Raw genomic sequence first — 16,834 nt, 5'->3', positions numbered from 1 at the left:
CTCCCCTGGCACCAGGGTCTTCCACAGCTATATAATCCCAGTCCACTAGCCACAAAATTCAAGCCCACTGGCCAAGTTCACCCTTCCTGGTGCTTTCAGGGAATGCTCCACCACATTCTTCCATTAGTGCATGGGGACAGCTGCCATCTCGCCACAGGTTGCAGGGAAACTTCTGCTTGGGCCCCTTCTTCACCTTCTTTCTCAGCAAACACCAGGATCTTCACCCCAGCACTGCTTCTTACGCCTCTAGCACAGCTCTTCTGTGTTTTTTTTCTGCTTGTTCTGCTGAGGTCTTATATCAGTTCTTTTGTGTGTTAATCACTGAGGTGCATCTATTGTCCCTCTAATGGCTCCTTGATTGGTTTTGGAGCAGAGGGAGCTTCTCAGCTTTTTATAAGAGCCACCCCTGGGCCCATCCCCCACTGCAAAAAAATCCCACCAAACCAACACAAAAGGCAGGTCCTGTTTGACAGATTGATCTCCTTTTACAACAGGGTCACCCACTTACTGGATGAGGGAAAGGCTGTGGATATTGTCTATCTTGACTTTGTAAGGCATTTGACACCATTTCCCGCAGCATTCTCCTAGAGAAATTGGCTGCTTATGCCTTGGATGGGCATAAGCTTTGTTGGGTTAAAAGCTGGTTAGATGGCCAGGTCCAAAAAGTTGTGGTCAATGCCGTTAAATGCAGCTGGCTGGTCATGAGTGATGTTCCCCAGGGCTCAGTACTGGGGCCACTCCTTGTTTAACATCTTGATCAATGATCTAGATGAGGGGATTCAGCGCACCCTTAGTAAATTAGCAGATGACACTAAGCTGGGTGGAAGTGTTGATCTGCCTGAAGCTCTACAGGGACGTCTAGACCAACTGCCTACAGGTCCTGCACTTCAGCCACCACAACCCCCGGCAGCACTAGGTATGGAGGAGTATTGAAGAGCTCTATAGACATAGTACTTAGGGATACAGTTTAGTTAAGGACTTGTCAGTGTCAGGTTAGCGGTTAAACTCGATGATCCTGAAGACGTTTCCCAATAACGGAAACTCTGAACCGCCCCGCGGGGCCCAACGGCGCCCGCCACCTCCTCCCGCCCTCTCCAGCCCGCGCATGCGCGGACGCGCCCGCGCTCCCCGTCCCGCCGCGCCTGCGCGGGGGCGGCTGCGGGGGCCCTGCCGGTGCCGCCAGCCGGGACGCCCGGGGCCCCGGCCCGCGGCCCTTTGCTCCGCAGCGGCTGCACCGGGCCGAGGCCGCTGCCGAGGTCTCCGCTCCCCTGTTCCTGCCCGGGGCCCGACACAGCCGCCGGGTGTTTCCCGCTGTCACTTGCCCTGCGGCGGGACAGCGGCCGCATCCCTGCCGGAGGATGAAGAGGATCTTCGGGTTCGGGAGGAAGAAGAAGGGGCAGCCACCGCCCGGCAGCGCCGCCCAGCCCAGCCCCGCCGGTGCCTACGAACTCCGGCCTAAGGACCTGGGCAAGCTGCACCGAGCCGCCGCCAGCGGCGACCTGGCCCAGGTGCGGCAGGGGCTGAAGAAACACGGCATCGACGGGCGGGACGGGGCGGAGCGGTAAGGGGGGAGCTGCGCCGGGTCGTCAGTGCCAGGGAGGCAGCTGGGGGTTTTGGGTCTTAAGTGTGTCCGACCTTTAATGCCTTCTCTGAAAAGACTCAAAACCTTCGTGGTACTCTGAAGAGATGCTGGGTTGGCCAAAGTAGCTCAGATTCCCAGGCTGTCTGTCCTGAAGACTGGACTTTTGTCAGCCGGGTAGCTGATTGCCTTGAAAACACCTGAAACCACCTAGGTTGGTAGGAGGGGCAGGGAGGAGCGTGTCCTTCGGAACTGTGAGCTGTCTGCTGAGTGGTACTAGTCAGTATGTTTTATGCAGCTGGAGATGGAGGATGCAGCTTTAAGGTGGATTGAGTGTGTTTTGTGCGTACCGCAGCTGCCTGAGGCAAGGTGCCTCATGGCTTTCTGGAAGCAGCTGCTCATTGTTTCTCTCTTTTTCTTTTTGGCGTCTTTATTCTTTCTCTCTGGCAGATGCAGTTGTCAGGTCTTGGCAGGCTCTGGTATGAAACTTAGTTTCTGCATTTTAAGTTCATCTTGTCTATAAAGCTTTGTTTCCTCTGGAAAGGTTTCCTCCGGTGTGCTGTATCAGTGTTAACACTAGTTAAATAAAGTAAAACACTGTAAAAAACACAAGAGACAAGGCACTGTATGAATGATAGAGCACTGCAATGGTTCGGGCATGACAGTGCCCAGTGCTGGACAGCTGACCTGAGGGAGATTAAGTGGACTGAGTCTGCCTGCTTTCTGCAGTCCCTGTACACAATACTAGTCATGAGGGCTGCTGGCCCAGCTGTGCCCTCTTGGTGCTTGTGGGTGCTCTGATTTGTGTCGTGGGTGACCACCAGAAGCAAGTTGTGTTTCAAAGCTTCAGCCTGTCCCCCAGGCACTGTAAGAGTCAATGTCCTTGGAAATAGAAGTAAAGAATAGCAGATGTGGGAAGTAATGGAGAAAATACCTGCATTGTTCATGTGAATATTTTGTCTGTGCTCCTCAGAATTTCCAAATGCAAAATCCTGTACAACTCCAGCAGGCTCCATGCATAAAGTGGGTCCTCTAGCCTGTAGGACCTTCCAAAACCTGTTCTTGGAACAGCATCAGTTAGGAGCAGGCAGCTTTTCAGAGGTGGTCTAGCAAAGCCTTCAGCCATACAGAAAGAGGTGGGCAAAATTCCACACAGAGTTGAAAGCACTTTAGGCACAGTGGCAGCTGGTCATGAATCCTGGTTCAAAAGTAGTCACTGAGAGACACTCGCCCTGTTAGCTGCCTGTCAGAGTGAACTGTAGAGCTTTTCGTTTTTTATGTTGTAGCTACTGGGTTGTCAACTCAAGTGCTGGAAGTATGTCCCCCCAACCTGTTTTGCCTTGTGATCTCCTAGTGGGGTTGTTTTGCAGCTACTCAGGCATCAGCAGTTCTGCCCCATGGGTGATCAGCATAGGATTGCAGCAGGAACAGAGTCGGACCAGCGTCCCCAGGTCTGGGTGGGCAAACAGCTTTGATGTTATTGGAGACCTTTTGCAGGGACAGGTGGCTGTGAACACTCTGATGTTCTCTGCCAGCCAGTTCCCTGAAGTGAATCTTCTGTGGAGCTCAGCAGGCCTTGATCCGAGCAGAGCCACCTCCTTTCCTGTTGGCAGACCTGGAGACTTGGCTGAGGAGGGCAGCAACAAATCTGCAGGTTTTCTGAAGGCTTTTCTGGTTACAAAGCTGGTAGTGACTTCTTCAGGTTTCTCATGTTTCCTAGTGCTTGCTTGTAGCAGCTTTTAGATGATTGTGGACCAGTCCTGGTTAGCTTTCAGATAATCTCAATCAGTTCTTTCTTCAGAGATGAAGAAGTATTACATACTTACATGGGAATTTCTCAAAAAGTGGTAGCAGTGGCTCTTGAGGGGTTCTTTTGTTGATGCTTCAGTGGGTTTCCTGTGGGTGGCGAGACATTACAAGTTCTTTGAAGTTTTATGTGTTTTTCTTGTCCTCATCCTTGTTGCAAGTATGTTGTTTCTGCTGCAGTAGTAAGCAAGCTAGAGAAAAAGCAGAAAATCTGCAAGTGCAGGGCAACACTAATATTCTTCCTATAAAATCCATCTCCTACATTCCTGATGCGCTTCTGGCACATGAATGATCATAGAAGAACTTAGAAGTTGCCACAGTCATCAGATTTCCAAGCCTTAGTGTCTGTTGCTATGCCCCCAATAGTTGTGCTGTGCTGTAGTAATTCTGTGCTGCATAGTCCTGCTGGATACAGTGACGAATGCCTGGGCACAGGAATCTGTTGGTGCAGATTTAGTTCTACAGTGAAGGAAATCTCGAGTTTACGAGTGGACTCTGTGGAGGTTATTTCCTCTGTAGCCTCAGGCATTTGGTATGCAACTGCTATTACTGGGAATGGGATGAGAAGTCCCATTAAGCTTGTTTTTGTGCAAAGCGACACTTCTGGTTATACCCATTTATCACAGCCTGAAATGATTTCTTTAGTTCTCTGTCTGTGCTAATTTAATACAGGTATTTTTCAGGACACCTGTGCATCTCGCTTGTGCAAATGGCCATGTGGATGTTGTTGCATATCTGGTAGAAAACAAGTGCCAGCTAAATCTTTTTGACAATGATAACAAGTCACCACTGATGAAGGTATGTGTGAGATGTTATTTTCTTCTAAGTGGGGCTTACTGATGATGCACTTGAGATGTATATTGCAGGATTCTTTAGACAGACCTGTGTAGAAAAATACATACCGTGATTGGCACCGAACAGGCTTATGTTAACTAACTTTTGAAAATGCTCTGTTTTCCAGCATTGAGGAGCTGGGGAAATGGTAATAGAGGGAAATGTAAATGCTGGAATCTTACCTTTTTGTGTGTGTTGTTGCCAGGCAGTACAGTGCCAGCAAGAAAAATGTGTGGCTGTTCTTCTGGAGCATGGTGCTGACCCGAATCTGGCAGACACTGATGGCAACACTGCCCTGCATCTGGCTGTGTTGTCTCCTAGTACAACTGTAATGGGGCTGTTACTTGATCACAATGCCGATATTGATGCCCAGAATAAGGTATTTTTAATATTTATTAAGGAGATTCTCTCAGAAAGTTGCATTATTATTTCTCTTGAAGAATTTTTTTTTACTTTGATTTTCAGTTTGATTTATTTTTCTGTCCTATCAGGAGGGATGTACTCCACTTATTCTTGCTGTCTCCGAACATCAAGAAGAGATAGTAGAGTTTCTCCTCAAGAAAGGAGCTGATGTGCATGCCCGAGATCAGTGTGAAAGGTAAGGGGTTTATCAAAATGGGTCCCTTTGGTATTCTTTAGGTTGAATTGCAGAGAGGCATGGGAATGAGATCTGAAAAAAAAGCAGAGACACACACATGGAGCTATTTCTGTGTAATTGATGAAAGCATGTCTGCACTTGGCTGCTGTCATACCTCAGTTGGATGCTTTCTGCACTGAGGATTGCAAGAGGGCATTGTCTGTCAGGAAGTGTTTCATAAGCTTAGCAGCATTGCCTCAGTTCAAAAAACCATATGCATAGCAGCATAGTTTGCAGGTAAGTGCTGTATATTTGGAAGGTTTGTGTGAACATTTAATTGTTTTGACTCCCTCTCCTATTTTATTGTTGCTTTTAATGGAAACTGCTTTTTCTTTCCTTCACTTTAAAGTAATGGGAAAAATACTTCTTTTCTGAGAGCAAACAGGAATGAAAAAAATCAGTTTCTGTGTAAAATGATCTATTTCTTGTCATATTTTGGATCTTTCAGAACCCCACTTATGACTGCTGCTTCTGCTGGGGAGCTTAGTCTGATAAAAGTTCTTCTTCGGTATGGTGCTGATGTTACCCATAAAGACACTAATGGCTGGACAGCTGAGGATTATGCTGTTATTCATGGATATTCTAGGTAAATTTTCAACTTTATAATTAGAATAAGTTGGCAGTTATCAGTGTGGCTTTTGAATATTTTTGGTAACAGCAGCAAGGTTTAATCATATGTTTAGACCTTTCTTGAAGCTGTGCTCAGTGATGTGTTCTCATGCATATTGTTCCCATGCTAGTGTTAATTTGGAAGTTGAGGAAAATTTCTACCCAGGATTCTCTGTTACATTTCAAGTTTTGTTGTCAAGCTCACATCTGCCCAGTGTCCTTACTGACTTCTACTACAATGAGCAAGAACTGTCTGCCTTTGGTTCAGAGGAGATCTGACTGATACCCCTTTTGTTAAAATCTTAAGCAGTTTATTCATCTTACGCATAGCTTTGTAGCCGTGGGTGTTCCTTCTCTAAGGTGGTTATGTGTGCTTAAAAGCCAGGCTGAAAAAATGTACTAAGCAGGAGTTAATGACTTCAAAGATATGAATATGCATCTATAAGATGATTGTAACTGTAGTGCTTATTGAAGTATGTAACAGTTCTGTGTGTATTATATTTAACAAATGCTTAAGAGTTTATGAATTTGTATGGCTATGAATATGTGTAGGGTGGAGAATAAGTGGCTGTTAACTATTCTGCTAAATGGTCCATTAAAGTATGTGGTTATTTTTACCAAATACATTTAATCTCTTTCTCCAAACAGTCTTAGTAAACATCTGGCAGAACATGCAGACTGGGAAAACACAGGAGAAGCTTCTGCAAGTGGTGCACAAGGCTTCACAGTACTTGGCACTCCTTACCGGGTAGGAGCCGCTGGCTTAACTTTGGGTGCACCTGCTGTCGACAGAGGAGGTAGGATCCTTAACTGTGGAGAAGCTCGTGAGGAAAATCTCAGTGGCCTTTTTTTTAGGTGGTTTGTATTGTTAACGCTTACTGTGTTCAATGTTGACTTGAGTGCAGGCATTAGATGGAGTAGCACAAAATGTTTTGGGAATGTGCTTATTTGTTGCTAGTTGGAGATGCTTCTTGTCAGGCTGTGAAAGCAGTTGTGATTTGTGTGCTACATGTCCACACACTGTGGTGTTACTTCCTACCTGTCAGGTTGCCCATCTCTATAGGTTTTTCTACAGAGAGAAAGAAGAGGGGCAGGGAATGAACTGGGCCAGAGTGGTTTTATTTTTTAGGTGTGTACTTTTACCTGTAAATAGCCGTTCAGACTATGCAAATGCAATTGCAAAAGCAGTAGATTCATCCCAAGTAGTTCTTCATCTTCCTGTAGTTGGGAAGCAGCAGATGAGTTAGCAGGAAGATACGTCTTGTTGATCTCCACGGAGTTTTTGTGTCTTTGTTTTAACATTAATAGTTTCACCTGATCTAAGCTTCTTTTAATGAGTCACCTCCACAGAGTCCACTCATAAACTTAAGATTTCCTTCACTGTAGAACTAAATCTGCACCAGCAGATTCCTGTGCCCAGGCATTCGTCACTGCCTCCAGCAGGAGTATGCAGCACAGAATTACTACAGCACAGCACAACTATTTGGGGCGTAGCAACAGACACTAAGGCAAAGATTCAGATTTCTAGTGTGTCTGCAGTGGCACCTTTTTTTATCTACTGCACTGCATGTTAATGTATTGTTCCCTCAGTGTTTCCCAGAGTCCCTGCGTAAACTGATGGTTTTTCAGTGTAAAGATATTGGAAGATAAATTAATGTTTCATTGTGATTTACAGCTCCTGAGGTCAGGAAAAGATGTCCTGTATCACCTTTTAAGAAAACTGAAAAATGGAAAAGGGATGAGAAACCACCTTGAGGTCTCTTTAAGTATATGTTTTTAATAGGAGTCCTTTTGCCACATCCATTCCAAGTATTTGTGGTAAATTCAATATAAGCAGCATTCCCTTCTGTTCTGAGACAACTCTTATGGCCTTGTCATGAAGAAATATAGTCGTGTGTAGCTGTAAGAATAGAACCACACCATTCATTTACTTGAAATACAACATTTAACTAGGCAGGATGGGTAGAGCAGGTGGATAGTGATTTATATTCTGAAATGTGTGTTCCATACTACACAGACACACATATGCACACAAACACATGTGCATGACTCATGCACCAGTCAGTGCACCCATTTTGGTCCAGTTGTGGCCTGCCCCGTAGCCCAAGGGGAGCAGGGTAGGGAGTAGACTGCTTGTCACGTTTGCATTCAGGCTGGTGGGCATAGCTTCTACATGGTCAAGTCAATATATGCAGGACTCTCTCATCTTCAGACTTAGGTAGGAGGGACCTATGTTTGTATCAGGCACCAACTGACACAACTGGTAAGGTGTCATTTAAGGCAGCAACTTTCAGTTGGCAACAACCTTTTTAGTGAGGGATAAGAGTTCTAAAACTGTAACTTGATTGAGTGTTAATAACATAGGCGCTCAAAGCTGCATGGTGGTGTGAGTAGTGAGAGCCAAGATTTCCTCCAGAATTTCTGGATAGTGTATCTCTAATGTTTAGTTGTTGGCACCTAAGGATTTTAGGGATGCTTAGAGGGAGGGATTTTTAGTGTGCAGTATGTATAAAGCACTCTGCAAATAAGAAGGAATTACATTTGCAGTCTGTGCTAGATGAGGACTAATCAAGTTGAGGGAAATAGAAAGTTGGCAGTGGAGTAAATTTCTAATAATCTGTTTCAGTATTTCACAATATTGGAATATGCATATTTTACATGGAGCAAGTAAATTAAGTTTTAGTGTTTGACACTGTCCCTTGAGAGTAGAATTCTGTAGATTGTGATTGCTTTTATTTCTAGCACTTAGAACTGTAAAGTAGGCTGATAGTCACAGTGCATTCTCCCATTGCCATAGCTTTGTTGGTGTACTGCTTATGTTTTCCACATCTCTGGAAATTCAGATTTGTTCTGATGTCATTGTTTCATCTGTCCTTTCCATGCCTTTTCCTAACTGGATATAGGAATGCAACAATCTCCTAACCAGACATCAAGAACAGGAAAATCAAGGAAAGGTATTCCATGCAGTAGCATTTCAAATATGAAACATGTTGTACAATCTATAAATATCAACACATCTATGATGTTAACTATCCTACCGGTCCCTGTTTTGATGGTTCTGGCTTTATAAATTAGATTTTAGAGCAGGCTTTGAGTACTTTTTGTTTGTTTGCATGTTTTTGCGTGGGTCCTTTATTATTGAATCGAGCATTTCCTTTGTGTCAATAGTGATAGTAAATAATTAAAAAAAAGAAATGCTCTTCTGGTACTCCGAAATGGAAATGGACTTCAGTTGAAGCGGAAACAAGCAATACCCAGAGACTTATTTTTTAGATCTCATTTGTATAGTAGGGCATCAAGGTCTGAAAGCTAGCTCGTGAACTTTCTTGCCTTGTAGAGGACAGTGTGACCTACTTTGATAATTGTTTAAAGTTACTCTACATTGAAAGCAAAAGTTCAGATAACTTATTCAGCTGGTCTGATCAATAACTGTACTCATTAAAAATAAAACAGAAATCACCTGTCAAGAGTTTATAACTGATTGGTCCACAGTGTCCACCTAGTTCTTAGAGACAGATTTTCATTCAGCTTGAGAGGTTAGCAGGTAGATTAGACTGCTAGTACTAAGTGAGTTAACAGAAAACTGCAGTATGTAAAACTAAGTCATATTTTTAAATGTTAGGTGTTTGTAATAGGAAACATTAAAAATCAGGGGCTGTGTTGGTATTTTAACTGTTTTAGCTTGTCCTGGCACTGGAAGTTTCAGCCTCTGTGTTTTGTCTACATGGTATGTGCACACTGCACATGTACACTGTATTTCATTGTCTGAAAGCCCTGTTCAGGTCAGGAGTTGTACTCATTAAAGTCTCCACATAAACCCTCTCTTTAGGACAGATAACCTTTCCATGCTCCTTTGTGGTTTACTGTTTGTAGAGGAGATGCCCTCAGGCATTACATAGGTCTTTGTTTTCTCTAATTATTTTTTCCAAGACCTCAGTTTAGTTCTCATCATGCGACTTCAAAGAAGGTCACCCATCTCCTGTTTGTAAGCAACTTCTTTTTGTTATGATAGCTAGCAAGAATTTGTTACTGAGAACCTGAGAAAGCTGAAATGGCTACTATGTGGAGGCTATTTTGCTTTGTTTTTTCCCTTTTGTCTTGGGAATTGAAGAACCCTTTAACTTCATTGTAGTTGGTAATTGAGAGGTTTTAGCACTCTTCAGGCTGAGTTCCTGGAATTCAGATTTCTTTAATACATTGGAGAAGTGCTGGAATGCTCTGCCATCAAGTTTGCAAATGACCCCATTTGGGGGAATCAGTAGCTACACTTGAGGGCAGCGCTGCTGTTCAGAGGGACCTTGACAAGCTGGGCAAGTGGACTGTCAGGCCTGTCTTATGAAATGCAGCAAGGGCCAAGTACCAAGTCCTGTATGTTGAAAGAGACAAGCACTTGTTATAAAACATGCTGTAGCTGCCTGGGTGGAGAGTTGCTTTGCTAAGACGGCCCAGAGGGTCCTGGCAGGGAGTGAGCTGAGAATGGGCCAGCAGGTTGCCCTGGCAACCAAAGTCAGCGGTGTCCTGCGCTGTACTAAGACCAGCACAGCCAAGGGACAGAGGAGAGTGGTTGTCCACCACTAATTGACACTGACTGGATTGTGTCCAGCTGCCTGGGTATAATTTTGAGCCCCCAGTGCAAGAGAGATTGGTCTTTCAGCAGTAAGCAAGTTCAGCAGCCCCAAGGGGGGCCATCAGACTTGTCAGGAGCAGGAGTACTTGCCCTTTGAGGAGTGGCTAAAGAAACCAGGCTGCTTCAACCTACAGAAGAGGTGACTTTGAAGGGGACCTAGCAGCAGCTTCCAGTACATAGAAGGAGAAGACAAAGCCAGGTGCTTCCTAGTGGCTCATGATGGGAGGTGTTGAAACAGGAGGCATAAATGGGAACAAGGAAGTTTCTAATTGGATGTGAGAAGCTTCACCGTAATGGGGACAGTAATACAGAGAGGTTGTACAGTCTACCTCCTTGGAGGTATTCAGGATGGGACTAGGTAAAGCTCTAAGTGACCTTATCTGACCTCACAGCTGAGCCTTCTTTGAGGAGGCAATTGGCTAAGAGACTTTCTGAGGTCCCTAAATGACCTGACTTATCCTACATTCAAGTTGCCTTCATGACACTGTTGAAAGCTTGACTGTAGTATAGGATGCCCTCTTTATGCCCCTTCTGTCTGTTGTAGAAAACTGCTGTTCTTCTTTTTAGTGTAGAAAACTGCTGGTGGTTCCTCTGCATGAGGTTAAGCTGTAGATCTTGATTATGCTTTCTGCTTTTCTTTACCTTTTCAGAATAATCTGTAACTGGGTAGAGCAACAGATAGTGTAGTGTATATAGCATAATGTTATACATGATGTTACATAAAACAGTAAAATCTCTGCATGTGAGGTGTATTCCTGTGTCAGGAGTGCTTTGAAGTTCCCTTTGCTGACTATCTTGCTAAATCACCACCTTTTTGTTAACTGTTTACTCATATAGCATATTCATGCTATGCTATTTCTTTGTTTTGCAATTTAAAGTTGTTTCTTAAACTTCTAAGTATAAGAGTCCAGAGAAGATAGAACTCTGGTTTTATTTTATGTTGTGGTTTTGTTGTTGTGTTTGTTGTTTGTGTTGTGGGGTTTTTTTGTTTTTATTTTTGTGGTGATGTTTTGGTTTTTTTTGTGTTTTGTTTTTTTAACTAAGTATGGCTTGGAAAAGCAGTTGTTTTAGAAATGCATGCTGTCTGGTGTTGAATTGGCTACCCAAAGTTTCATTCTATTATGACCTGTAGAGGTGTCCATGTTAAATGTTTATATGTACTGGTTAATTTTTAGCATGCCAAATCTAATTTCAACATGTCAATTAATGTTTGAACAGCAATAGATGACGTTTCCCAAGGAGACTCAGTAAGGTGAGTCATTAAAAATATCTAACACTTCTTTGAGGGATGATTTGAGAGGGATAGTACTCACTCTGCTTTGCTTTTTAAGAAGCTCTGAGAAGGAGAGGAGTGATGACAGTTGGCATACTTCTGAAGAAGAAGAACTTGATTTTACCCCCAAGGTATGGTGCATTTAGAGGAAAAATATCCTTTAAAAATAAATTATTTGAAGGCAAATTTTCTCGGATAGAAAGAAACTGGAGTTCCAGCCAATATTGTTTTCTCCTTAGAAGCAGTGTCTGGCCTGCTTGCCTTTCTTCTGCTGTGAGTTTTTTCTGAAGGACCTGTAGCTGTGGCAGAGCATGCAGTAGATTTCTGATTTGGGGCAAAAGAGCAATAGTTAATGAGATAAACACCCACATTGTTTTATTTCTTCTTGTTCATCTGGGTCAGATTTGCAGACCCTGAAAGTATTTAAGTAACTATTGTAATCTGTTCTGTTCTTCTCCAGAGATTATTATTGTTTCATGCAAAATTTGTTGATAAAATTCTAACAGACAAAGGGCATTTACTTATCAAGATCTGCTGAAATGCTTCATCACCCAGTTCTTTCCTTCTCGTGAGGTTCCTCAAGAGCTCTCAATGGATGAGTTACACAAATGGGTTGTCTTTCTTCTTCTATGAGATGGCATTTCATGGTTGCATGTAATCTCACACTCCATGTTCTCCCTCTTTTTTGAATGCTCGGGTAGTATTCTTTTTGTCAGCTACAAGCTCTTGCCCCTACTATTTTCCCTAATGTTCTGAAGAATTGCCAACTTCTGCAGTGATGTTAGGACCATCTGTTCTGTTGCACTGGGATTCTGCAGTGATGAGGAACCTGAGTGTGGTAGTTCAATCCACTATGTAATGCTGAAGATGCCAGCATGTTTAGTTTTAATGTTATTTCATTTTCTTGCATTTATTTAAATAGAAGTTATGCATTTTTCTGGCATGATACTGAAATGTAGGGATATTTTGGTAAGTGTATTTGCAGGGACTAATTTATGCATTACGTCTAGGGATCTTAACAGTTACTTAAGTTGTGCACATTCTGAAACTGCCATCTTAAAGATAGCTGAATTTTACTAAGTTTTAGATTAAAAAGTGATTTTTTGAACTGTTTCGCATGTAAGCATAGTTTTGTAAACAATTTGCAGAAGGGTGCCTGCACAATGTTTTGGGGTGAAATACTGAGTTGGATATGTGAGGAGTGTTTGTATAGCCAGAAGTATAGGATGGAGCCAGCACCTGAGCACTATCAAAAGGACAGCCTGATTATATCTATACTGTTCAAAGTTTGATGTGAACAAAGTATTTGTTGTTGTTACTGGGTTTTTTTCTTAAATAAATCTTCATTTACAGAAGCTGCAGAAGCCAAACTTGACTCTCTTAATGAATGCTTCCCAGCAGCTCAGGAAAAACAGTAAGCTTGTGATATACTGATCTATAAAAGTAGACTTGCTAAGTAGTTCTTTAATGTTTTTTTCTATAGTAAACTGAAAACACAGCACTTAGTCATTTGAGAAACAAATAAGCCATATCATTAAGATATTAATCCATCCTAAACCTTTGTCCCTGGTCAAGTCTGTCCTCCATCCTGCCCATCCCTTAGCTGTCTCCTTTTCCAGACATTCCCAGATGATTCCTCTCCTGTGCATTAGTCTGGAAACATACTAATTGCAGTTAATATAAATAACTCCTTTTGTTCACATGCATTTTTCCTTTTCTTGTGCTTTAAGTTGATGGTGACAGTTCGAAAATTGAAAGTCCTAAGTCACCAAAGAAAACCCCCAAAGAAAGAGCCTCGTCAGATGTAAATCTGAGCAGAGGAAGAGACAGAGAATCGCTGAATCAAGATGTCTCGGATACAAGCAACCTGGAGGAAGAAGAATTGGAGGAGGAGGAAGAGGAGGAGGAGGAGGAAGAAGGTGATGAAAATGACAGTGGAGATGATGAGGATTATGAGGAGGAAGAGGAAGAAGAGGAGGAGGATGAAGAACTTTCTCATAATGAAAAGGAGGAAGATGATCTGGAAGAAACTCAGTCTAATGACATACTGGAGGAAGAGCAAGGGGAGAAAACAGAGCCTAAAGAGGAAATTAATCAGAAATTGGAGTATTCCAGTAATGCAAAGTATGAAGGAGAAGCTTGGTGTGGAACTGGAGATGTCAGTGATGTGAAAATAAGTGAAAAACTTGATGAAAAGGTGGAGGAATCTTTTGATACTCCTGTGTCTTTTATAGCTGGGTGTTATGAAGGGTTGCAAGAAGATACAACTCCTGTGTCAACTGCTGTGTCTCCAAAGATAATGAATAATGAAGTATCTTGCAAGTCAGTACCAAAACAAGCTGTCTTTCCGAATCTAAATAATTTGCAAGATACACAAGAAAGCTGGAACCGGAAAAGCGTGATTCAGGAGGAGTTTCACAGAAATGCTGAGTCCTGTTTTGCAGAGTCTGAAATGACAGACTGGAAAAAAGAGATACCTCCATCTCTCACAGATAATTGTGATCGTAATGAGAGAAAGTCAAGTCTCAGTAATGACTCTGAAAGTGATACTAGTTCTTGGTCAGCAGCAAAAAGCCCAGTGCTTAAAAGTCAGAGAGCGAACTCTGTTGTTCTTGAACATGTAAACAATGAAGATACTGAAGCAGAAGAAGATGAAGAAGTAGATGATAAAGTCTGTGAAGCACTGACACATGAAAGTGAAAACTTGCCCTTAAATGGGTACAAAGAAAGATTAAGAGCAACATTTCACTCAAGCACCAAAGTAAGTATATAGGGATGATTCAATCACATGGGTATTTTCCAGGGGTAATATAGGTAATAAAAAATGGTAAACTGAATTTCTCTCAGTACTTATTCTTCACATACACACATCTTTGATTATCCTTTTTTGATATTAAAAAATGTTGTACTTCTAGCCAAAGCAGTTTCTTAGGTATAAGAATAGTATCAGGCAGTATTTACAATATTTTTTTCTATTGGTTACTGTGGTTTTGCAGGAAAAATAATAGGCAGTAGAATTTTTCTGGTGTCAGCTAGATTTTTCTCAGTTGTATTTACAGTTTTTATCTGTGAAGATGTACTGCCATTTAGTAAAGTTCATGATATGTTGGCTGAAAATTTGAATGAAAGCAGGAAGCTAGTGATTTTTCTTGGAGCAAACCAGGGGTAAAGAAGGAATGTGTTCCAGAAAGATGTAACTTAAATGAAGCTGGAGTTAGAATGACATGAAGAAGTCCTTGTCAGGGGCTTTGCAGAAGCAGGGGTGAGACTTAGGGCACTAGGCTTTTATTTCTACTCATATAGATTTCCATGGAAAAATGGAAGGCCCGGTAAAACAATGCTCAACAGAGTTTGCCTTTTGTCTTACACAAAAAAAGTATTGTTCAGGTTGTCAATGGATGGCAAACAACATGCTCTTTTCAGCTTCTTCCAGCTGTTTTGGCTTATCTCTTTTAGGAAGAATCACCTGAAGAGGAAGAAAAGGAGGAGGAGCAGGAGAGTGAAGACAGTGGTGAAGAGCTACAGACTGCAGTTGTTGAGGGTGTAAAACGTTCTGTTTTAAATGACAGCCATCAAGTCCACACTGCTTCAAAAGACAACACTGGTGAGAGAAATTATTTAGTAAATTCTCACCCAGATTCTTCTTCTGCAAATATTAATGCACAGTAAATGAACTGAAATGGTGACTGACTTCTGAGGTAGCAAATTTTTCCCTCACCTGTGAATCCTAGTGGACACTGGCAAAGTGGGAAAGCAGCTTTTGTTCCTTTTTAGTTCATGCCTTAAGAACTGAAATTGTGGTGTTGGATTCCAAATGAAGCAAGTGCCATTCTTGTTTTTGTTGCTGTGTTCCCCCTGAAATGATCTGAACAAAACGTGCTGATGAAAAAGAGGAAGACTAGAATGTCTTGGGTGTGAAAGTAGTATTCCCCTTTCTGGCCCATACTGTTGGATTGAAAAGCTGTGATTGCTCTTGGCTAAAGCCTGGGCAAGATTAGAGTCAAGCTGATTGCAGGCTGTTCTGTTCCAGTGCCTCACCTTGTCTGGTTTTAAAATGTAGGAGGTGTCTCCAGTACCATTCCTCTGTGTCAGAGTTCAGCGCTTTTGGTACTCAGCTCAGGTCTCAGCAGAAGGAGAAGGCACTCTTTCCATTGTCTGTCTCCAAAGAGTAGTTTGGTGTGGTTGTACCAGAGCATGTGTAGCTGCTGATCAGATGCTACACAGGGACCTTGGCAGAACCTGCTGTATTCAAGATTTGTGCCTATACATCCTTTTCTCTCTGTGTGCTTTTGACTGTACATATGCATTTGGCACAGGGTAAGTAGTGAGAGCCCAGGCTGGAACTAGCAGTTGCCCTCTTCTGGGATGGGTGCCCTTGCTCTCCAGCTCCTTCCCCCTCCTTTGAGCTCATGTCTCCACATGAGTGAATCCTCAACCAGTTTTACCTAATGAAGTAGCTTAAAACAGAGAAATGAAGATAGTCTAATATGGCCTGGAACCCCCAGAGACTGAGCCTTATGTTGGTCTGCTAGAGAAGAGACTTACATGTTAGCCCCCTGAAACAGGGTTTTTTTATGTTTGGGGTAAGTGTTTTGGGCTGTGAGCCTCTACTTATTTTTAAATGGCAATGCTTAGGTCTAGCTTCTGGGAAGGTGCAGTGTAACGCCTCACTGTCAAGGAAGATCTTTCTCAGTTGCACTATAAAAGGAACGTTGTTTCTTGGTGATTTTAGTGATATTAGTGTGAGGAAGTTTTGAGTAGTGTTTCTATGGTACCTCCTGTACAGTGGAAAGTGACAGTAAATGCCAAATTCTGGAACTGTAGGCTGGTTAGCAGGTGCCTAAACTCTATATACCACAGGACTGCAGCTTCCTGAATGTTACCCAAATGTATTGGGTGTTGTGCGTAGCCATCTGCTGGACAGGAGGCAAGAGGGGAGGTAGCAATGTAAAGGAAATACTATGGTGTGGCTGGGTGTGAAGAAACCCTTGAATAACACACATTTCTTAGTTTGTCCTTCAGCAATAGAACAACTCCATATCTTTGGGATGCAGGGCTTGACTTGATGGGGACTAGAAGAGTGAACTACAAACTTTCAGTGTCCCACTTGTTACCCCATTTGTAGGTGCCCTACCAGAAGTGGGAGCAGAGGAAGAGGAAGATTCTGATTCTCCTTGGGATTCTGAGGTACTTTCTGTGAAGGACACGGAGGTTCCCACCAACGGGAGAGGGTAGGAGTAAGATCCAGAAGCACTTGAGAGCTTACTTTTGACTAGGGTGCTACTGTTGATGGGCTTATTTCTTCATTTCCTGCTTCTGCCATTTTGTAACTGGGACCCTTTGAAATTCTCTTGCCCCTTGGCCAGCTGTTCAGTTAAGACTGGAGTGAAGTTAGGTCAGGCTAATGACTTGGGTCTCATAGCAACTGGCCTTTGAGTTTGGTTTCTAGTATAGTGTTGAAGCAGTAAA

General features: G+C 42.8%; 1 protein-coding gene across 12 annotated transcripts in view; it reads left to right on the top strand.

Annotated features, from left to right (window-relative positions):
* The first annotated feature begins 1,189 nt into the window (after positions 1 to 1,189).
* ANKRD26 (ankyrin repeat domain containing 26) overlaps positions 1,190 to 16,834 on the top strand; it is a 52,127-nt gene continuing 36,482 nt past the window's right edge. For 3 of the 12 annotated variants that reach the window (XM_051610861.1, XM_051610853.1, XM_051610812.1), the window contains exons 1-13: positions 1,194 to 1,561; positions 4,069 to 4,183; positions 4,425 to 4,598; positions 4,711 to 4,817; positions 5,305 to 5,442; positions 6,114 to 6,262; positions 8,369 to 8,419; positions 11,311 to 11,344; positions 11,424 to 11,496; positions 12,719 to 12,779; positions 13,096 to 14,126; positions 14,822 to 14,969; positions 16,491 to 16,552. In XM_051610861.1, the coding sequence (XP_051466821.1) occupies positions 1,359 to 1,561; positions 4,069 to 4,183; positions 4,425 to 4,598; positions 4,711 to 4,817; positions 5,305 to 5,442; positions 6,114 to 6,262; positions 8,369 to 8,419; positions 11,311 to 11,344; positions 11,424 to 11,496; positions 12,719 to 12,779; positions 13,096 to 14,126; positions 14,822 to 14,969; positions 16,491 to 16,552 (2,346 nt within the window). In that variant the 5' untranslated portion in view covers positions 1,194 to 1,358. Of the gene's footprint in view, positions 1,562 to 4,068; positions 4,184 to 4,424; positions 4,599 to 4,710; positions 4,818 to 5,304; positions 5,443 to 6,113; positions 6,263 to 7,194; positions 7,222 to 8,368; positions 8,420 to 11,310; positions 11,345 to 11,423; positions 11,497 to 12,718; positions 12,780 to 13,095; positions 14,127 to 14,821; positions 14,970 to 16,490; positions 16,553 to 16,834 lie in introns of those variants that run through there. The other 9 variants (XR_007888644.1, XM_051610872.1, XM_051610818.1 and 6 more) reach the window with 8 other exon arrangements.

Source organism: Apus apus, chromosome 1 (genome assembly GCF_020740795.1).
Source record: "Apus apus isolate bApuApu2 chromosome 1, bApuApu2.pri.cur, whole genome shotgun sequence".
In the NCBI taxonomy this organism is placed as follows: Eukaryota; Metazoa; Chordata; class Aves; order Apodiformes; family Apodidae; genus Apus; species Apus apus.
Note: the sequence above shows the minus strand (reverse complement) of the source record. Positions and strands in the feature narration are given on the sequence as shown.